General features: G+C 43.1%; 1 protein-coding gene across 2 annotated transcripts in view; it reads left to right on the forward strand.

The window, feature by feature from the left end:
- Positions 1-22,961, forward strand: part of Arid5b (AT-rich interaction domain 5B) — a 169,947-nt gene extending 146,986 nt beyond the window's left edge. For both annotated transcript variants that reach the window (XM_027395063.2, XM_027395064.2), the window contains 2 exons: positions 12,745-12,943; positions 16,884-22,961. In XM_027395063.2, coding sequence (XP_027250864.1) covers positions 12,745-12,943; positions 16,884-19,049 — 2,365 coding nt within the window. In that variant the 3' untranslated portion in view covers positions 19,050-22,961. The remainder of the gene's footprint in view (positions 1-12,744; positions 12,944-16,883) is intronic.
- Positions 22,962-23,669: the final 708 nt, after the last annotated feature.

The following is a 23,669-nucleotide window of genomic DNA, read 5'->3' on the forward strand; positions in this document are numbered from 1 at the left end:
GTGTGTGTGTAGTGTGTGTTTGTTTATGCATGCATATACATCCATATATGCTTATGTAGAGGCCAGATGGAGATTATGCATGTTCTTTAATCATATCTATTGCATACACTAAAGTCAAGATACACCAAGTTAGCTAATTAAGACAGTTAACATGTTGGTAAACAGTTAAAGTGCTGATAATCAACTTGCTGATTATTTTTCTCACAGTCCATTACCAAGCCATCTTGACCATACATCCATAACACCCACTGTGGGTCACATACAGCATCCTTCATAATCCCTTCACACAGTAGGTGTTCACCACATTTCCTTCAAGTTCAGGGCTGTGTTTATTGTATCTCATTCCACCAAGTGGCCAGTTAACAAAAGTTAGAATGCCTGTTCTAGAATAATAGGAATAAATTGAGTTGGGTTTAGTACCTCATGAAAATTTCCCCGGGAGTATTCCCAAGAGATTGCCTTGGCCCTGTTGTAATCCAGAAGGATTCTTAAACATCAATAATAGATGTTCAAATTACCACTCTTGGTAGCACTGTTTTTTATATAAATGTGACTGTGATTTCTCTCAGTACTTAACACCAAAGCCCACACATTCTTGTTACCCACTGTACTGGGCAGTTGATTCCCAGCACAAAGCCTCCACAGGCAAGGGCTCTGCCCACAGTGCTACAGGCTACCATAACCTACTTATCTTTGGTTTAGGAGCCTCTAATCAAATCATGGCATTAGAAACATAAAAATACACTTTTTCTCTGCTTCAAAAGTTCCCAGCGCCTGAACCATTCATCTTAAAAGAATCCAATGACAAATAAAAGGAGTCACATGACCGTAGCTAGCTTACCTTCTTGAAAAATGAGCGCATAATTAAGTGAATTTTACAAGGCATCATATGGGCGAAAGTAGATAAGAATTGGAAGGGAGAGAACGATTGAAGTGTGTGTGTGTGTGTGTGTGTGTGTGTGTGTAGATCAGAGGACAACTTTTGGGATTTGAATACAGGTCATCAGGGTTGATAGAAAGTTATACCTTTACCTGCTGAGCTATCTCACTGGCCCCTACCTTATTCTGAGAGACAGGGTCTCTTCACCCTGCTGGCTCAGCTGGCTAGCCAGCCAGTTCCAAGGATCTGACTGTCGCTCATCCACGGTGTTGAGGTCATTAGTACTCTGCTGCTCCTGGCTTTATTGTGAGTGCTGGATTTCAGACTCAGCTCGCATACTTGCTGAGCCATCTCTGCAGCAGCTTCCCTATGGCTTGTTACTCTTTTCCTTCTAACACAGAGTTGTGGTTTCCCCACTCCCCACCCCATTTTGCTTTTCTAGAAAATGATAGAGGAACAAGTGATCTACATCACATTATCTATTGATGTATTTTTTATGCAGTGTGGTTCATGATTCCAGTAAGTGTTTTTGTTTTACTACAAGGAAAAAAAAAAACCAACTCACCAGTTCCTCATTAAATGTTACTTGTGTATTATTAGTTGGGCACTTTGGGTTTATTAATGAGTGCAATAATAAAAGTGCAGGCTGTGGAAATGAATCAATGCGTGTTTTTACTTAAAGCATAGGCAGAGACTGTACAATGGCTGTGAATGCCTTGCTGTTGCTGAGGGCCCTACTTGTCCAAACTTGTCTCTGATTGGTTTAAATCAAATAGGTCCAAGCACTTCATAAAAATGTCTTTGTCAGCCTGGTTTTGCTTCTAAACCTATTCATCTCTGTCAGTTTTTAATATTAGTACCAGGCTCCTGGCCATAGTCCATTAGTACTGTACTTAATTGCTCATGTTACAGATGATTACCAATATAAAAAGCCTTCGTGTTTTCCCATCGCGAGGCTGTTGCTATGTAGATGTCTCAAACTCAGCACAGCTTATGAAATGTGACTGCTTTCAACATTTCTTGCTGAGATTTATAGATTAAGTTACTGTAGATGATGACGCCAAGGAAATGTCTGTGTTCTCCTGGGCAAAAGAACGTTTTCTTTCTTGTCCAACCCTGAAGATGCCCTGAATTGCTTTATTTTTTATCAGTTAAGGGACAAAAACAAAAAATGGCCACTTCTGTGGGCTTTTCATAGCTTGATTTTTCTGGAGCAGTCATTCATTTTAAAGGCTTTGTTTTCGTATGCAAATTTTCTTCTTCTTTTAAAAAAATGTTTTTGAAGCACAAGAAGGGGGGAATCTTTACACAAAATACTAGATTACTGGTTTTAATTTTCTTGAATAAATTACGCGGTCTGTTTGTGTGGAACACATGAAGTTGTTATTAGGGATTTTAAAAAGGAGCATCAAGGCTAAAGTACTTTGTGATGTGCTTTTCCGAGTATTTAGAAAATCAAAATCATAAGCAAATGTATTTGTTTGTGAGGGAAACAAGCCATTATACTTCATCTTCTTGCATGCATAATGCCCAATTTCAAATTCCAACCTTCTGCTTTCCCGGAACAGTTCCTTGGTCAAGACTGTCACTCCAAGTGGCTCAAACTGATTACTTTGGAGAGTGGCTGAGGGTGAGCCACACCCAACCCAGATGCAGGGGGCAGAAACTGAGTGACAGACAGCCCAGAGGGTCTGCCTAGCTTGTTGGAGGGTGATGGGAAGGATGGGGTGTGTGTGCTCTAAGTAAGAAAAGCACTGTGCTTAAAATCAGATCCCAAATCTTTTGGGTTTTAAAACAAACAAACAAGCAAATAAAAAACCCCAGCTAATCATAACTGAGCATAAAGCCAAGGGAAAGAAAGTTAGGGTGAGTTCTAGCCCTGTTCATGTCTGGTACAGGAGTCCATGTACCCTTGCTACCCTTCAAGCTAATAAATACATTGTGAAGACAGTCACAGACAGGACCCCAGAATTTTATAGCTATGAGGGCCCTAAGCCCCTCCTCCACCCGAGACTGCTGCTATAGTGTGACCCATCTGTGAACTATTTGTTACCAGCCTATAAAATAGCTTAGCGTAGTGGGAAAGCTGCAGATAAGCTTTGGGAACTTGTTTTGGATTGGAGCAGAGTAAGGGAGGGAAGGAAGGAAGGAAGGAAGGAAGGAAGGAAGGAAGGAAGGAAGGGAGGAGGAAGGAAGGAAGGAAGGAAGGAAGGAAGGAAGGAAGGAAGGAAGGAAGACAAGGCTAGTATTGTGTTCATCTTTTGAACCTCTATTTTCTGAACAACTAATTTTTAGTAGATTTTACCAAAGTAGCAGAAGGGAACAGTTTGGAAAATGAGAAAAGTAGCCCTTTCCTCGGGTCACTGGATAAGTGTTGTTCCCAACCATGGTCCCAAATTCGGATGACTTTGGTACACTTGTGCATTGGTGGCAGGGATTGCTAAGGAAGTACAGGCTTCCCAAAGCCCAGGCTCTGATCCTTCCCTGGGTAGCCACCTCCAGCAACCACTGCTGGATGACTAAAGCTGCAGTGACTCCTGGTTTCATCTAACTTATCAAAAAGTCTGACCCATGGGCATGTGAAGAGACTTAAACAGTTCAGAAGAATTTAGAAATCAGGTATGCAATTGTTAGAAAGAGGCAGCAAAAAAGGAAAAGAGCCTTTCCTCCCACAACAAGAAGATCCTGAACTGGGTCTCAAAGAGGTAGGGTTAGAACTTGAGTCCTCCATCAAATGTAGAACTACACTGTTGCTAGGGCAAGGACAGAGTGATGTCACCTCCCCTGAAACTTCCCAGAACACCCAATTCTGCATCATGAGTGTAATAAAACAAATTTAAAATTTATAAAAGGGCAATCGCTTTTTAGAAAGTGCCTGAACAAAAGGGTAGAGAATGAGATTATCTCCAAGGCCTGCTTTCCCAGTCGTGTGACTCAGAGGCATGTAATGATCATTTGTCCTTTTATCATCCAGAGATCTAATCCAACAGGTAGATTACTCTGTTCCTCACCCAGAGTGGAGTTGGGGGTGGAGTCATTTTTGCCTTCCGGCCGCCATCTTGTATGTGGGAATTCAAATGGGTGGACTCTTTAGTCTTTCTCTCTCTGCAACATGGGCACTAAGCAACCTCTCCTTGTCCCCTCCATTCCAGAGGTTCAGCTGGTCCTTATTGACACCCAGTAGCCCCAAAGGGGCCAAACACAACTTGCTGCTGTGTCTGCACAGCTGCTCTTGGCCTGTCTTGTATCTGCCCCACCCACCCCCACCCAGGCTTGCTCCCTGAACAGACCAGGATCTTCTCGGCCTCTGCCTCCCCTGCTTGAGTGACCTCTTATCATCTGGAAAGAATTTCTTCCCACAGGCCAGTCAGGTAATTCCATCCCCAGCAACCTCACTTCAGATTGCTCAGCATGCCTAAAATGTTCTGGTAACTTCCCAATGCCTGGGTATTTCCAGAAACTACCTAGTCACTAGCCAGATACCAGATTTAAAATAAATAAATAGTTAAATAATAATAAAATCCTTTTTTTCCTCCTTCCCTTCTCCCCTCCTCTTTCCCCCTCCTCCTCTTCTTCAGCATGAACATCATCTGACAAAAAAAAAAAAAAAATCTCTATTTAAAAATTCTTAAATTTGCCTCTAGGTTCGCGCTGTAATTAATAGAAGTTGGAGTTTACACTGTGAGTGTAGAAACAGCCTCAGGCACACACTCTTCATGCTGTCTGTCTGCTGTGCTGGAAGCCATGGCTAGTTCTTTTTCCGCCCCCCTTCCCCAAAAGCTTGCCAAACAGCACTTTTTCCTTGTCCAAGTCTTTCAATGTCTCCTTTCTGTCCTTCCATTGTCTCCTTTATCCACCTCCCAGCCTTTTGTGCTTAAGCAACTTTACAGTATTGATCATTTTCACCAAACATGAATTTAAATTTGAGAATAGACTGTGCGCCTTAGCCCCTCCCCCTTTTTTTGATACATAACAAGAGGTTTCTACTTATAATTTTCTCTACTTATGATTTTTCTCTCCTCGGGGCTTTATCATTAAGATTAAGGAGCCGAATTCTCAAGCATGCCATTGCACAAACATCTTTTCAGTTATGAGAGTAACAGGCCCATGCCTTCACAAAGGAACTATTGAAAAGCAAGAAAGCGTGTTTCCAAAAGGGAAAGCAGGAGGGGAAGACAAGGGTCATATGACAAAAAAAATGTAATTGTTTACCGTTAAAACATATCTTCAGCTTGGCCACTGAAAAATCTCTTGGAACATTGTGTTTTTGTACAAGTTGTTACAAAGTTTGGCCAAAGTTGGGAGTGCCATGAGAAAATAGTGAAGGTTTCAGAAGCCCTGGCACTAGCGGTGGCTTCTAGCATGCCAGGACTTCATGCAATAGTCCTCAGTGGACTTTTCCATATGGACTATGCCTGCCATCATTTGTGGGACGCATATGACATTGAAAACACCAATGACACTTATTGATTATTCTTGAAATGATGTTCGTCTGTCCTTGAAATGGATCCACGCCACTCCAGTCAGAGTTAGTCATTGTTGACCTATTGAGAAGAACAACTACCGTCATCTTTGGTGGTGCTGCCTGGTGCTATGGAGGACAGGGTGCTTTTTATAGTGTTGTGATCCCAGGGGGCATCGAGGCAGCCTCCTGAAGCCCAGTCTAGCTTTCTTCAGCGTGGTGATCTTCACTAGGCAGGCACGGAAATAACATTAGCCTAGACAGGGAAATCCCTGGAAGTAGAGAGCAGGCATCCTGAAGCCGAGCTCAGAAAAGCCCCATTAGAGAGACGATGGGAAACTATGGCTTCAGACCACTAAGTCCTGGAGGCGAGATTTCATAGTGAAGCCATCCTTGAGTCTCCCTTAGCATTTATAAGAAACTGGGCCTCATTAACAAGATCAACCTCTCCTGAAGCATCCTGGCATGCCTATTGTGGCAGATGTGACAGGAGTGTGCCCTTCTCTCAAGCTGTGGGTCTGTTCTAATGTGACAGGTTGCCCCTTCGTTGAATGGCCATGTGGATTCTATAGGCCCATCGCCTCTGAAAAGAAGAAGAGGCTCACCCTGACTTCTTAGACAACTTTGTAGGAGCCTAGAACTTCCTTAACTTGGGTAGGGGCAATCAGTTGGGCTGTCTGCTAAGGAGATATTTCTATATCAATGCAGATGGCCACCTAGATGCTGACACAGGAAACTCTGCCTAGCAGATTTGTGTTGAGCTCAAACTCCAGGACTCAGAAAGCTGTATGCTACTGTCTTGTTGAGTGTTGTCCAACCCAATGACAGTGCAACATGACATTGTCATCTACAAATGGGTTGGGCCACATTCCTAGTTCTCCTAGGATGCATATTGCCCATGAACCACAGCTCAGATACCCTGATTCAGTTTTGCTCCTCAGTTTTGCTACCCATTTGCTATTATAATACCTAATCAATATATAATAATAACTTGTGCTGGGTATGACTCAGTGGTACAGCACTTACCTAGTGTGGACTAGGTCACGGTTCCATATATAGCATCACACATGCTCAGCGTAATTATCTTCCTCTTCCTACCTCTCCACCTTGCCTCTGCCTGCCCCAAGTCCTTGTGACCCCACTTCGGAACACCCATCATCTTTAGCTACCTCTTCCACAGTGGCTCACTTTGATGGGAGCCAAGCCATCACCTTGTTGGGTTTCAGAAGGCCATAACTTTCTACCACCTGCTCACTGAGGCTCAGAGCCACCCTGGAGAGTGTCAGGAATAACAGGAGGCCTAAGAACAAAAGCCTTCTCACTGTTCCCAGGAGAGACTGGAGAGGCCCGAAGGGTCCCAGCAGCCCTCTCATTCTGGTCTTTCCCAGGAAAAGACCCTTGATAATAGATGCCAATGCTCTGTTTACGAAAGTAATGGACTCTGGATCTTCTCTGATGTCTCAATGTGGACCACATGTGTTGTCATTTGTATGTACTTCCCCTTCGGGCAGGGCAGTGATACCTGCTTTTAGTAGCTCTTAGGCAAGCTCCCTCATGAACTCCATGTTGTACTCTCCTGCCAGTTCTCCACTCAATAGAGTTCTACCAGGGACTCGAATTTCCCATCCTCCGCTCTAACATGGTGCCTCACTCTTGGTGCTCAGTGCTTCCATTTGCCTCTTCTCCTACAGGCATGTCCCTCCCATGTCAATGACTTCTGCTATTTCAGTCCTCACCCCCCCACACACACACATTAACTTTTTTTCCTTTTTATCAAAATTAACACCGTAATATGAAAACATTGGCCAATACCTGATTGTTCTCAGCCAGAGCTTGGCTTAGCAAACAGCAAGAGTGATGTGACATTAAGGCCAATGTCTTCAAGCATGTTGTCTCCATTGACGAGACAATCTCCTTGCTCTACAGAGCCACAGAGTACAGGTGTATATCTGGTTTCTGATCTTGTTCTCTGATGCCTAAATCCTGTTCTGCCATTTTCACAGGCAAGGGCTCATGCCTGGAACAGTGGGCAGCATGGGCTGTCACTGTTTCAATCCTCATTTGTACCTTACTGAGCATGGACACGCCACCTTCTCAAAGGGAAAAGGCAATTCTACCGGTCCGGGCCATATTTGATGAACAATTGCATCCCCCACTTCACAGTGAAGTTCTATTTTCAATTTCTGGCTCAGGAGGGAAATGTCTGTCTGAGGCTCAGAATTTATCAAGCCCGGAATCAACTCTGAGACGTAATGAGTCCATTTGGGGTCAGGTCAGGTCCGAAGCCCCAGTGGAACCAACATGTTGTTTCTTTTCTACTTCCACAAAGCAATCCCATTCTCAACCTAGCGCACACACCAGTTTCATTATCTCTGCCCCTAACCTGTTCTGCTCCGAACTTTATAGCAAAGGTTCAAACTTGAATTTTTCAAAACCTGGTTGAATGCTTTCGAGCATGCCTATGAACTAGCTGAGGTAGGCTTGAGATTCAAACCCAACCCTAAAGACTCGCAACTCCTTTCCCTGGTTCTCTGAATTGAATCAGTTCCGGACATTATTATAATATCCTTTTTTGGAGTTCTCTATAAATAGATGGATTCTCATTTCTCCTCTTAAGTACCATTTGCTAAATGTTTTGGCCCAAAAGTTCACTCCTTCCATACAAAAACGCATTGATTCAGGAGACATCCTAATTGCCACTCATTAGGATGCAACACCTCATCATTTTTCCTCTTCTGACAGGGAAGGGAGGGGTGTTCATAAATACGAGGGTCTTTTCTTTTGTATAAAGTATAAATGACGAGACATGTGCAGTGCATATTTCTCTAATATCAGACTGCTGACTTTTTGTTGAGAGAGAGAGGCAAGACCCCAGAGGATTGCAGACTTTGTCAATATAAAATTATCTGCCTCAGTGTTTAAAAAAAAATAATAACAAAAGGGAGAGTTGGCAAGTTGCCAGATTTCTTACATTACAGTAATAGATTTGCTGACCCCTGACTTCCGCTGTAGAGAAATATATTGAATATTTTATAATATCAGATGAAGCACATCTAAAAACCTAGTGTACCGAGCGCCATTATTCAGCCTGAGAATTTAGCAAAGCCACAATATTTTCCAGCTGACAATTTCTTGTCTGATGATAATTTACTGGCTCAGACATTAATAAATCTAAGGCTTTAATGCCATTGATTTGTTAATTTTAACTTGGGTTGATTTTTAAGTCTTCCTTTTTTTTTAAGGAAGAAAAATAAGGAGGGGGTTACAATCTGTCTTTTCACAGTGACTGAATTTAATAAGGAGCTCTGTGATAGCAAAAGGCTCCCCTACTGTTTCTGCTCTGAGGTGGAAAAATGTTATTCTTGTATTATTCCTGGGGAAAAAAATAAAATCTCATGCTGCGCCAAATCTTATGCCTAGGAAAAGCTGTTTTGTGTGTGTGTGTGTGTGTGTGTGTGTGTGTGTGTGTGTGTGTGTGTGATAGCTTACCTAGTTCACATCCATTAATGGCATCGTAAATAAGCATTTTGCTAATCTGAAATATGAAATCTGGACAAGAGGAAAGGCCCATTTATCTCCCGAGCTTTCAATCTCTAACCTAGATGGAGATGGGTGGGGGGGTCTATATGGGTTTACTAATGAATGTATTCTTCCTCTTCCACCCATCCAAGACTCAGTCTACATTCTTTGAGTTGTAATACAATGAAAATATATCTTCTGTGTGATGGAGACATTTTTTTGCTGTCTGTGCTGGGGAGGGGCATGTATGTTTGCCTTTTATCTGTACAGTTTCGAAGTTGATTAAATCTTTGTTGTTCCACAAATATTTGAGAACCCATCCTCTGAGAGCCATTGGCATGCTGCATTACACTGCATTCTTCCACCGGATACAAACCTGCACAGCTTCCTGTATTGGGCAATGTTGCTCTCATAGTGGCTAACCTGTTTTTAATGATAGCATGTGTGCATTGAACACTGAAATGTTCAGGAACCTATCATAGCTTTTGGCCTCTTGTGCTGTAAAAGAAAAACTTCTAATAATCAGTTGATAAGATCACATCCTGTGGGGTAATTGTGCGGCACCGTGACAGAAGAACTCAACAAAAACACTCAAGGAAATCACCACGAACGGAAGTCACTGTACGAAACAGGGCTTGTTTATGTACTCTGTGGGAATGTGCCCTGTTCTTCAGAGCTCATATTTCTACTGCTTTCTGTTCCGCTGATGCCTCTGTTGTTTTATTTTAGGAGCTTTTTTCTCCCTTTGAGCAACTATAATTATCTTCCAGTGATTTAGAAGTAGAAAAAAAAACACACATTCAGTTGACCTTCACATACACATACACACACACACACACACACACACACACACACACACACAACCTCTGGAAGCTTTGAACAAGCAGAGCTTGTGTTTGGATTCAGTTTTACCCTTAGTCATGCCTCTTTCCAGATACAAGAAATATTTAATTCCTGATTTCCTGCCTTTTGGCTTCAGGCCTTTGACCAGCAAAGTGAAAATATATTTTGTGTTATTGAAGGCTCGCCAGCTGTTAAGTTGAGTCAAAATGAGAAAAGATGAGAGAGAGGAGAGACAGACAGAGAATTTGAAAATATTGCCCAGCCTCATGAACTTAAAAAAACTGTAAGACAAAAATCATACTCCTCCTGGATGTGTACTAGAGAGCTGGGTTAGCATAAGGCTGTCAGTACCCGAGTGAGGGTCTTCTTAGGGTACCTAGATATGTCCCCCACCTTGTTCTCTGCTTTCCTTCCCTCTCCTCCTCACACTCAGTAATGTCATTCTTAAGAAACAGGGTCCCTCATGATGTCACCATCTCCATTAGACAAGGGAACTGGGGGGAAGGGAGGTATCACAAATGGCAACTGTTAGAATACCAGTGCTTCTGAGCGCCTTGGTTCCCATGGCAACAAAACAAAAGCACAACAAACCTATCTGTCCCGACAATAAAATGTGTTTTCATTAAAATCAATTTAAAATATTTTTCCAGTTTAAAATATTCAATGCATTTTTGTTCCTGGTTGAAAAATCCCTTACCTTGTGATAGTGGAGAAGGAAATAAGTCCCTGGTAGAAAAATGCAGAGGACAGAGGAACTGGAGGGAATAAGTCAGGGATTTTAAAGATGAGACAGAATAAATTCAAGTATGAACAAGACTGCCTTTTTCTCTCTTCTGCATAGTTATGCTTTTCCTTATATAAACACGCACTGTAATATTATGGTGGGAAGCAGGTATTTGGCAACCATATATTATTTTAGTAAAGTCTACATGAAGAGAGCAGTTTCCAGTTTTAGCAGCTGTAACATGTTTAAACTCGGGCTGTAATGGGATCTGAAGATAACTATCCCCCATGGGTTGTGTTGATCTTCGTGGCTGGCCCACTGCCAGACAGAGGCCTCGAAAGTATTATCCATGCCTCCTTGCACATACCTTGTCTGAGCATGCTCAGTGAATGGATTGGGATCCTAAAATACCATAAATTGGCATTCGACTTTCCCACAATTTGCTTTGTTGTTAAAGAATGGACTAACAATGTCTCAAATATCCCCATGTCTTTATGTGAAACCTGGAACAGGAGTGTATGTATATTTAACTAGCTAGTAAACAAATTGTACAATCAGAAACCAATTTTAAGATACTCAACAAATATTCCAAATCAGGGATTTTTTTTTTTTTTTTTGGCTCGGGTGTCTTAGTTTAAAAATAAAGAATTCCCAATATTTGAACAGATTGTTTTTTGTCAGCCAAGTACATTTTCTTCATTGAGTCAACTTGTCGTATTTAAAACAAATGATGTTTGCTGTATTAAGGTTCATATTTTTAAGGCTGAGTCTTGTATTAATCCCGCAGTGAGTCATTAATCATACCAAATGCATTAGAAAAACTTTAATCACTGGAGTCGAAACTCGGATTGTAATGCAATCCGTGCCTTTTAATTACATCAGCTCTTTCCCTGTTCAGATGGAGAGCTGTGTCGCAAAGGGAGCAGATTAAAACCAGAGCTGTTTGATGTTTCTCTTTTTAGAGCAATTTTATGCACTTTGTTGGTAAAAGTTATGTAATTAAAATGCTCGGATTTTTCAGCCCTCTGATTTTTGTTGCTTTCGTGGTTAGCTGGTTTCCTCCTTGCTGGGGCCCTTTCTAACTTGGTACACCCCCTCAAAAAAAAAAAAAACCAAAAAACAAAAACAGACCTTCTCCTGATGATCTTCAGGGTGAGAGTATACAACATCTGTCTTGGCCAAACTGAGTGTGCCTCCTCCTGTCCTTTTTATCTTAAGTGTGGAGGTGAACAGTGTCAAATCAGTGTTATACTTGTATTATAGACATAAAAACATGTGTGTTCCAGTGGTGTATATTCATTGTACCTAGGGTTGGGTTTCATGATAGCATTTTTTTTTCAAATTATCATGTCAGATCTACATTTTAAGGTGAACACAAATGATAACTCTGGCCAGAGATGCAAGGACATTCAAGCTCCAGGTCTAACAGATGCTGTGACCCTCGGGCTCTCTGTTTGATCTTGGGATGATGGTGGTGATGACGACAATAATATGAAGAGATGTGGTGGGGGGTTAAATGGAATGATTTACATCTTGTACCTAGCCTGCCTTAGAATAGAAGCTGTATGAGGTCAGAGGCTATGAATGTTTCATTCATGGCTGTATTTTGGAATCTGGAGTGGTGCCTGACTCCATGTACATTTGACAGAATAGTAAATGGACAGTAGCTGTCATTATTGTCCTGATATCGTTGGCAATCAGCCAAGTGCTATGGGCCATCATGACAATGTCAGTCTTGGCTACTTCCATTGGTATCCTTGGTGGGTCAGATCATAAAGTCAAAAGGAGAGAAGTCTTTCAGAGAACATTTAGTTGACCAGATAACCAAGTTTTACTAATAAAGTAGGTTACATAGAGTTACTCTCTGGGAAGAATTCATGTCACGGTGATGATACCACTACACAATGATGAGGCTACTCAACAATATGTTTATGCATGGTTTTGCTTTGCTTGGTTTCAGCTACCTCTGGTCAGCCATAGTTGGAAAACAATATTCGTCTTGACTTGCTAGAGACAGTTACATTTATGTAACTTTTATTGCAGTATGTTATAATTGTTCTATTTTATTAGTTACAGCTAATAATCTCTTACTCTGCCTAATTTATAAATTAAACTTTATTAGGTATTCAAGCACAGGGAAAGTATAGGATGGAGAAAGAACTTGGTACTCATGAGTTTCAGCATCCACAAAGAGTCATAGAATGCATCTCTATAGATGGAGGGCGGGACTACTACAGGAAGAGGAAACAAGCTCCAGAGTGATGATGCCATTAGGATTGGCCAACTGATGTACTATCTCTTCTTCTTTCCTTTTAGGTTAATCCTACCATATGAAAGGTTTATCAAGGGAGAAGAAGATAAGCCTTTGCCTCCAATCAAACCTCGGAAACAGGAAAACAATTCACAGGAAAATGAGAATAAAACAAAAGTATCGGGAGCCAAACGCATAAAACATGAACTGCCCAAAAATAAGAAAGAAAAAGAGAATACACCAAAGCCCCAGGATACATCTGAGGTGAGTCGCTGTGCCTCTCAGAGACACCAGCCCTGGGAAACACACTCTGCTTCTGGGGCTCCCTGACCCCAGAATCTCCAGCTGGGTCTCTGTGTATCTCATGGCTGCTCTGAGGAGTCACAGCTTAGCAGCTCTAAGCTGCTGGGCTAGGAAGAGGGCTCTGTGAGTAAAGGCATTTCCCGCCAAGCCTGGTGACATGAGTTTGAGCAGTACACATGTGGTGAAAGGAGAGCACTGGATCTGTGTGGAAAGTTGTCCAGTGGCCTGCACACATGTACATAAAACAAACAAATTCTCAAATAGTAACTTTTAAACCCCCCCTCTTATGAACTGGAGAGATGGCTCAGCACTTAGGAACATTTGTTGCTCTTCCAGAAGATTTAAGTTCGGTTCTCAGCACCTATCTTAGAAGGCAGCTCATAACTGCTTGTAACTACAGTGCCATGGAATCCAATGCCCTCTTCTGACTTCTGAGGGCACCTACACACACACACACACACACACACACACACACACACACACACACAGAGAGAGAGAGAGAGAGAGAGAGAGAGAGAGAGAGAGAGAGACCAAATTAATAGTAATTATTAATTAATTAAATCTTTTTAAAGCTCCAAAGCTTTCTTTCCCTTGGGAGCTTAGATACAATGATGCAATGTGTGGTGAAGAGTGTCATAGGTTATGACAAGAATCTAGAAGAATCTAGAAAGATGAGAATACCCTGAAGGAAACTGGGAGCAAAGACTCAGAATTGGAGACCAAACTAAAACCTCCTGAAACTCAGGATTCCCCAGAGTAAACATAACTTTCTTGGGGGTTTCACAACTTTCTTGGGGGTTTTATTTAAGGAGTCAGTGTGACTTGGGGAGCAGATATCAGGGAAAGAGGGCTAATGAAATCCCTGAGTGTCTCCTCGGGTTCCTGTCCCAAATTTTAGGGATATTTGCTTCTCATTCTTGACCTCTATTCAGTATCCTTGGGTCGAGACCAATTTAGCAAAATCTTTGGTCTGTGTTGTCCATGGAGAAATGTTGAAGTGATTCCACAGAAACCATTACTCTATCTCATTTAAGAGGTGGTTTTTGAACCTTAGCCTTAACCGAAAGCCTTAGTGCTAGAAGCTCTTCAGCAGGAAGCATGACTGGCAGCATCCAGCCTACCAACGAGGCTGAACTGGGCTCTGTTTCCTCATGAATAATAAAAAATTCTGTTGCCCATTTAAAAAAAAAAAAAGCAGTTACATTCGGAGACAGCATGTTCTAGGATTCAACCCCCTGAGGGAATTTGGGTACTGATATTAAACACTCTCTAAAAATCAGGCTTATAATGAACACATAAGACCCAGATTCATTAACTGCCAGTTTAAAACACAGGCATTCTCTCTCTCTGTTTCTCTGTTTCTCTGTTTCTCTGTTTCTCTGTCTCTCTCTCTCTCTCTCTCTCTCTCTCTCTCTCTGTCTCTGTCTCTGTCTCTGTCTCTGTCTCTCTCTCTCTCTCTCTCTCTCTCTCTCTCTCTCTCTTACACACACACACACACACACACACACACACACACACACACCAACTCCCAGCTGATTCCTCCTTAAAAAGATAATTTTAATACTTTGCCTCACTGGAGACAGAACCTAAAACCTCATGTTTTGCACACACTAGTGAAATGTCTTGTCATTGAACCACATTCCTGAATGTTTGTTAGCTTTTTGTTTAGAGACAGGGTCTTCATAAGTTGCTGAAGGTGGCCCTGAACTCATACTGTAGCCCAGGAAGCACTTGAACTCACAATCCTACTGTCCCAGTCTGAGCCAGACCTGGATTTATTAAGTTTTATAATTACTTAAAGAGCTAGTAACTCCAAAAGGAAGAAAATACAAGATGCTGCAGACTTCTGAACATTTGAAAGTTTGCAACATAAATGGCCCAAAGCAAGGAAATTCCAAGTTAAGGGTTACATCCTATTCCTCCTTGATCCTTCTGGCTTGGTGATTTATCACAGGGCTTTGGATTGGTCAGTTCTATTAGACACCAGATGCACAACACAGCCAAAGAACCATCGGATGCTTGGAGGATCATGGGATCAGCTGACCTCTGAATGGCTCCATCAGAGTGGGGAAAGTTTGAAACAGTGACTTTGTAAACTGTAGGAAGGCTCCTTAGTCCACCTATGGAGCCCATTAGCTTGGGAGGTGACCATTCCCAAGAGCAGAGTGAGCAGCCTTGCTACAAAGAGTCCAGCAAACCTCTGACAGCTGAGGGGGCTCCCTTTTCTTCAAAGGAAATAATTCTATTATTGCCAATGATTCCCTTTCCAGAAGTGGGCTCTGGGCATCTGGAGCTTTTAATCTGTCCGATGAAGTCCTGATGTCTCAACCCCTTTGAAATGATCCATTCAGTAAGAACCAGGTTCATGGGCTACGTAGGTTCTGAATTCAGCATGTCTATGAGCCTGGCTCCAGATTTGCATTTAATGCCATATTGTAGTTTTTGATGCTTTCAATCTGAAGCACTAAACTCAATAGAGGGAGGAGGGCTCTAGTGAAATCCACTATCCTCAGGGATTACAAAGTACAGAGTAAGACGTTATCCTTGAACAGACCCGGGAAGTTCAGAAACAAACACTTTTACTTTTATTGGCTCTACTTTCAAATCCATCCCTAAACCGGGTTTGTATACAGACATGTGAAACTCCAATGTAGCTGAAGGCCAAGGTCACAGAAACTTTGAAGAATTTTGAACTCAATTTGCCTTTTGCAGTCACTCAATTTTATGTCTTTTAATGTGATTGTATAAGCTCAAGAGACAAATGATTATTAGTGTAGAACTAACAAAGATATTTGCACTTAAAATACAGTTATTATCGCAAGAAGGGGGTAGGCTCTTGGGTATCACACATGCCTGGTAAGCAGGGTTATCTTCATGTAGATTTGAGAGAAAATATCCGAAAAATGGGTATGAGCCCTTGAAAATATATATAGTTTCCTAAATAGCCTCCAACATTTTTAGTTATCCTTAAAGATATGGTGGTTTCTTCACTGTAGAAAAATGTTCTGGTGATGTGATTGAGCCAAGGGATTGGGGACCGACTTAATTCAAATGTTTCATGACTGTCTCACCAAGGCATGTCAGATGGAACATGGAAAAGCTTGTCCACCGACTGTATCACAGGTGAAAAGTTAAATTCACATTTAAGGTTAAAGCTTATAGTATATAATGGGTTGAATTGTGCCAGTAGCTACCCCAAACAGGAAGTATCCACCCCCTTGAGGATGATTTATTTCAATAAATAGAAAAGCTGTACTTGGGGTAACACTGCCCACCTGAATTACATGAGTTTTGTGTGTCATAGAAGGATTTAGAATACTCCCTATCCCTGGGTGCACACACTCCATCCATCTGCATGTCTTTGGTATTTTAACAAGACATACACATTGTGGAGGTCTAAGGCATGATTAATGTGTAAGCATAGCTAGTTTACGGTGGATCCTGCTGAATTCCTTAGGAAGGGACAGTTCTCAAGGAAAGGCCAGGAGTTAAGTTTATTGTTTGTTACTGACGCGAGGTTGCTTCAATTGTTTGAGTGAGAGATGCTTTTTTTTTAAATCTCCCAGAGAAATGTCATAAAATGCAACGTGTAATTTAAAACCTATTTGGATAATTGACTGATTTGATAAGAAGACAACTTTAGAATTAAACTATATATCAGAAGGAAGGAGTGACATGAATGTGCCGAACACTGCTACATCGCTCTGTTTTGATAGGTGTCTTATAAGGGGCTGGAGCGAGTATGCTTATTTCCCCGAATGTTTCTGTAATTTGGATTTCTTTGTTTAGAGCCATGATTGGGGAGTAATAAAGCCTTGTGAAAACTGGGTGAGCTGATTGACAAGCCTGCTCTGTGTGATGGTTGGTTCTCCTCTAATTGTCTCCTACAATGTTTGTCCAGGTCTCTTCTGATCAAGGGAAGGAAGAGGAGACATTAAACCAGAAAAGCGTCACAGAGCCTCTCCCTGCTCCAGAAGTAAAGAAGAAAACGGAAGGATACAAGGACCTTCCTGTGAGGGCCCCGGTGTCCAGAGCAGACCCAGAAAAGGGCAGTGAAACTGACCAAGGTTCTAACAGTGACAAGGAGGCTGAGGAGGTGGTAGACAAGGGTCTGGCCCCTTTGCTCCCAAGCCCTCCCCTGCCTCCTGAAAGAGATTCGGCTTCTACCCCTGGGGCTGGCAAACAGCCCCTTGTCTCTCCCAGTGCCCAGATGGACTCAAAACAAGAAGCCAAACCCTGCTGCTTTACAGAGAGCCCTGAAAATGACCTCCAAGAAGCACCCTTCTCCAGCTTCCCTGCCACCCAGACACCACTGGCAAGCCAGAACGAGGCAGAGGAAGACAAGCTTCCGGCCATGGCTAATTACATTGCCAACTGCACTGTGAAAGTGGACCAGCTGGGCAGTGACGACATCCACACAGCCCTCAAACAGACCCCGAAGGTCCTTGTGGTCCAATCATTTGACATGTTTAAAGACAAAGACTTGACCGGGCCCATGAACGAGAACCATGGACTTAATTACACACCCCTGCTTTACTCCCGGGGCAACCCTGGTATCATGTCCCCGCTGGCCAAGAAAAAACTTTTGTCTCAGGTGAGTGGGGCCAGCCTCTCCAGCAGCTACCCCTACGGCTCCCCACCGCCTTTGATCAGCAAAAAGAAACTGATCGCCAGGGACGAGCTGTGCTCGGGTTTGTCCCAGGCCCATCACAGCCAAAGCTCTGACCACATGGCCGTCAGCCGGCCATCCGTCATCCAACACGTCCAGAGTTTCAAAAACAAGGCCTCCGAGGAGAGAAAGAGCATCAATGATATCTTCAAACACGACAAACTGAGTCGCTCTGATGCTCACCGCTGCGGTTTCTCCAAGCACCAGCTCAGCCCTCTGGCCGACTCCTACATCTTAAAACAAGAGGCACCGGAGGGCAAGGACAAACTGTTAGAGAAAAGAGCTGTCTCCCACGCCCACGTGCCCAGTTTCCTGGCCGACTTCTACTCATCCCCGCATCTCCATAGCCTCTACCGCCACACAGAACACCATCTTCACAATGAGCAGTCGTCCAAGTATGCCTCTAGGGACATGTACCAGGAGTCTGAAAACAGCGCTTTTCTTTCTCACAAGCACCCAGACAAGGTCCACGTCAATTATCTCGCCTCTATTCATCTGCAAGATAAGAAGTCGGCTGAGGCGGAACCCTCTAGAGATGATCAGCCAACAGACCTGAGCCTTCCCAAGAACCCACAGAAACTAACCAGCAAAGTCCTGGGCCTGGCCCACCCAGCCTCAGGTTCCCAGGAGATCAAAGGCGCCTCCCAGTTCCAGGTCATCAGCAACCAGAGTCGAGACTGTCACCCCAAAGCCTGCCGGGTATCGCCCATGACCATGACGGCTCCTAAAAAATACCCCGAGTCGCTTGCAAGGTCTGGAAAACCTCACCATGTGAGACTGGAGAACTTCAGAAAAATGGAAGGCATGGTCCATCCCATCCTACACAGGAAGATGAGCCCTCAGAACATTGGAGCTGCTCGCCCCATAAAGCGCAGCCTGGAGGACTTAGATCTTGTGATTGCCGGCAAAAAAGCCAGGGCTGTGTCTCCCTTGGACCCAGCCAAGGAGGCTTCTGGGAAAGAAAAGGCCTCTGAACAGGAGAGCGAGGGCAGCAAAGGAGCCTACGGAGGGCAGTCTGGGGCTGCTTCGGAAGGCCACAAGCTTCCTGTCTCCTCGCCTATCTTCCCAGGTTTGTATTCTGGTAGCCTGTGTAACTCAGGCCTCAACTCCAGGCTCCCGGCCGGCTACTCCCATTCTCTACAGTACTTGAAGAACCAGACGGTGCTTTCTCCTCTCATGCAGCCTCTGGCTTTCCACTCGCTTGTGATGCAACGAGGAATTTTTACATCGCCGACTAATTCTCAGCAGCTCTACAGACACTTGGCCGCAGCGACGCCGGTAGGAAGCTCCTACGGGGACCTGTTGCACAATAGCATCTACCCTTTAGCTGCTATCAATCCTCAGGCTGCCTTCCCACCGTCTCAGCTGTCATCTGTACACCCCAGCACAAAACTGTAAGCCCCGCTGTGCCCAGCATCCTCAAACGGCGGCGGGGTCAAAGCACCAACCCTGGAAGGCTGGCTTACAGAGTTGGAAGTCAGTATTCCTTCTAATCTGGTGGTACAGTTCATCCCAGCCATAGAGGCCTAAAGGCCAGCTGAACATGACTACCTTTTTGGGGACAACCCTAGCCTGGCTGGCCAGTTGTGACCTCCCTTCCAACACAGATGGCCTAGGGCCTCCAGGTCATTTCCTTTTCATGTTGGTCTTTGTGAAGGGTATCTGTGTCTATCCCAGAAGAACTCAGAGGAACCCTCTGAGGTTGGATGGTAGAAAAGACATCTGGGCAAAAAAGTGGGGGGGGGCAGGATTTTCAAAGGATAGGGTAAGAAAGACTGGCAAGTGATAGCCATGGGACGCCCCTCTTTTTCATAAGACTCACCAAGTTCAATCAATGCAATGTATAGTAAAACTTAAAGAGACCTTTCATTCTTGACACTATTGAACAATCCAGAGAAGTAAACACTGTTAAACTGTATATATTCGCTTCTTAAAGCTACCCGGATCACTGTTTGCTCAACCTAATTTATATACAGATAGTTCTGTTTTCTCTTGGTTCTTTCTTGTTCCTGCCCTGGGGTATTTTTTTTTTTTTGGTTTGTTTATCTGTCTGTTTGTTTTTTAATTAAACAATATCCCTTCTATTTGCAGGTCTTCTGTTTTTGTTTTGATTTTTTGTTTTGTTCTGTTTGCAAGGCTGACTGATTCTCCTAGTTGTTGACGTGTATTTTATCAACCTCCCCCCCACCTTCTTTTGAGCAGCTTTGGGTGGTCAAGTTATTGTTTACAAATTGAAGCAACTGATTTTAGTGGAACAGACTGAAAAGAACCCGTGGAGATCACGAGCTAGCAGAAAGCCTGTGCCTTTGCGGGTCTGCGCCTGGAGGATTCCGTTCCTCATAAGTGGCATAGTTGAGAGACCTTAGACACTGCCTCTCCAGCCAAATGCTTTGCTTTGAAGTATTGGATTATGTGAAAATATTAGGCATTGTACTCACCTTATCTAGGCTGTGAACCCGTCCTACATACCAGAGAAATCGTAAAACAAAAACCTTGTTGGCAAAAAGCCACTGCATCACACAGTCCAGAGGACACGCTCGTGGGCTGTGCAGACGTCTTAGGAATTTCAGAACTTAAGACAAGTGCCAGGGTGACTCATGCTGGTGTTGGAACTGCACCTTTTTCAGTGGTCTGGAGAAGGGAAAGGATGGTGTGTGACTGTCCAGCAGAGGGGGAGCTACTCAAGGTCTGACCACGGGGCATCCCAGCCAGGCCTTGGCCCATTGAGTGGGAGAGTTTATTGTCGACATCAGCTGGCTTCTAGAGTTTCCTAGCAAGATACCAGGTGGCACCTTGGAGGAGTAATTGGATGTTCTGTTTCAAGAGAAAGCCATCCTCCTTGGCTTCCCAAGGGGTGGGTTTGATGAGGATGTGTACACGTAAAGTGGTTTGTATCAAGTTTTTCATCCCATGGCCATGCTATCTATCCACTTTGGGAGTTTTTTTGACTGTCACTCTTGACACTTGATTCCATTTGCTTCCGGGGCACCACATCTGCTAAGTGTAGCAAGTGGATCCGTAGAGTGGATTCTCTTTCCTGTCTCCACCCAACCCTGCCACAAGCTGCTTTGAGAAGTTCCCAGCCCATTGCCCTCCTCTCCCCTGACACTACCAGTAGACTCTAGGACCATAGTTAACCAAGTCTTTTGATTTTTTTACCTCTGACATATTTAAGTCTATGAAACTTGATGACAGTTTTCAACATCTCTGAATAGGTAACTCAACTACAAAAATAATCAAAACCAGTGACCGTGAAACGGCGGTCCTTATGCAAAGCCATGCATGCCACTCATTTGTATTGAAATGTCCTCATGATATGAAGCCAAATAGTCCATGTAGTAACATGCTATCCAAAGGTGGAAACAAAAGAATGTAGCAACCCAGTGTTAAGAGTTCCATTCGCTTCAATTAATTATTTACCTTCCTGTGGAATAATATATATATATTATATTTAATAGGACCATAGATAGACTAGTATAACTTAGATCATAAATGTGTACATGCAGATTATTCTGCTGTTACACAAGAAAGGGTGTGTGTGTGTGTGTGTGTGTGTGTGGCGGGGGCGAGTCTCAATTCCAGTCAGCATGATGCTGGCCAGGACACAGTATGAGAAAGTTGCACTAGATTGAATGATCACAGAATCAGAAGAAGAGAAAGGGGATTCTGCAGCAGGCATGGGTTGGATCCATACGTGGTCCCTGTGAGTTTGTTTCTTGAAGAAAATGGGGATGTCTGTGTCCCCCCCCCCCGCCCCATCCCACTAGCTCACTCATTTGCAAGATGGGGCGATTGTTTTCCTCAGTGTGGTGAGTTGAGATGTGTTCATCGTGTAGGAGTTCGATCACACCATTTTCAAACAATGTCAACATAGTCCAGCTATTGTTTTTCTCATCTCTTCGGAGAGGAGACTCACTATATCTGTTGAAGGAAGCTCAGACCCTCAGCAAAACATCAGGGCAAATGCAAAGAACAGAAGCGGCGTGTTATTTATTTTAAAACTCCAAACAGAGAACTTGGGAATCTTTCAAAAAGACCATTGAATTTTTCATTGGCTGAGAAGGATGTTTTAAAAAGTCTTAAATCAGGCTTTGTTTGCATTGTTTGAGTTCAAGGGGCCTTATTATTGAATGGCATCGCACAAGCCTTTCTTTGTGCAGTCAAACCATTGTTATTGGTAGTTCTGTAAAGGAAACTGTGGAATCCAATTGGCACCGGAGTCATAAATCCATTTACCAAGTGAGGCTTCTGAGAAATGTTGCAACTCAAAATGCACTAAGCCCTTGAATTATTGGAGACTTGGATATTCTAAATGATACTTAAAAATATAACCTCTCCATGCAACTTCTGGCCCAACTCTTGGTAAATTTGACTTAAAAATAAAATTTAAAGTAAAAATAAGCTACCAGGATGGCCCAACTAAGCTTTAGGTTTAAAGTATTTTTCCTAGTAAGTGATTCAAATGTGTAGTAATTGCCACAGGACTGATTTATTTCCTAGCTAGAAGCTCTGGATTTCACTTGTTCATCAGGGCATATGTTGAAGGGTTTGTCAAGACTCTGTGTTGACGTCACAGCTTTGCGACCTGGTGCATGAATCCTCAAGTACTGTATTTCACTGTGTTGGTGTGTCTGATGGAAATGTCAAGGTGGTCCCACAAATATATTTTATGTAGTGTGCCTTCAAAGAGAACCATTATTTCTCTTCACTTCTTGTCCCACTAAGTCACATTTGGTGGTGGTCAGCCAAGTCCCATGTGGTCTAGTTTGACTCATTGTCCCGAGCTGAGAGAGTAACGGGAACGATTTTGCCCCGGTGAGACCCACACCCCTGGAGAAGTGACTCTGAGCACCTCGCCTCCAGTGTTGGCTGTTGATGTATTTGATATTCTGCTTGTCTCCCCATGGCGGAAAGACCTCTGGAAAAAAAAAAAAGCAGCATAATCTCTTGGCTGTTTATACTTTTTTAAACTTCCCTGTGTTGTAAATATTGTACACTTTGAGTGACTCCAGCTATGTAACCTCTATGCTCTGTAAGGTGATCATTTGTATATAACAACCTGGCCCAGTGATGTTATATAATTTCCCAATGGAGAGGTTATTGAGTAACCTTTGCGTTAGCTTAAACACTACCAGAAGAATGCTGAGCCAACTATAAACACTCAATTTTGTATGTTTTCCAAATTGTACTTATTACTGCTTTTGATACTGTATTCCGTGCCAATAGTTTCCCAATCACATAGCAGGCAAGAGATATTTTGTACTTTTTGATCCACTGTAATATTTAATAAAAAATGTTACTATCTGTTTCCTTTGGGGTGTCTGTCACTTATTTCTGGGGAGATGTGTGGCCTCAGCAGATTTCCAATCTCTGGTCTCTAAATTGGAGATGGTGATGATAATGAGTGTGTCTCGTTGGAAACCTTCTGGAACCTTCATTGTATACTGTTATGGCTGATTTACTAATGAGAAAACTATAGCTTAGAGAGATCTTCACTTGTCCGAGATGACCTGACTTACAAATGGCAGAGTTGAGACTTGAAGCCGGGGTCCTAAAAATCTGTGCATTTCCTATGGGGGCAGGTCACCTAAGCTACTGTTTGTTATTTAGTCAACAAATGTGTCTTGATACCTCTATGGCCAGTCTAGTTGTTGGTCAGAACAGAGAATACAATAGAAAGCAAAAGAGAAATACTGCCTGTGGAGCCTGCAAGTCTCACTGAAAAGGGTCAGTCAGTCACTCTTATAACAGCAAAAGCCCAAGGTGGCTTCAGTCTGGGGGAGAAGAGTTTGAAATGACGATTGTGAAAAGGAAGTCCTCACTGGATCTTCACACAGGATAAGCATGAGTTAACTGAGTGAGAGGGAACTGGGAGGGAGTAATTCAAGCACCAGGGACCACATGTGCAAAAGCCCCAAGGCAGGAATGAGCTTCTTACAGGAATTGAAGGGGGTCTGGGGATAATAGCTTGCAAGGCATGACAACAGCACTGAGGGAATGTGGTTAGGTGAGGTTTAA

This window comes from Cricetulus griseus (genome assembly GCF_003668045.3).
Source record: "Cricetulus griseus strain 17A/GY chromosome 1 unlocalized genomic scaffold, alternate assembly CriGri-PICRH-1.0 chr1_0, whole genome shotgun sequence".
Lineage (NCBI taxonomy): Eukaryota > Metazoa > Chordata > Mammalia > Rodentia > Cricetidae > Cricetulus > Cricetulus griseus.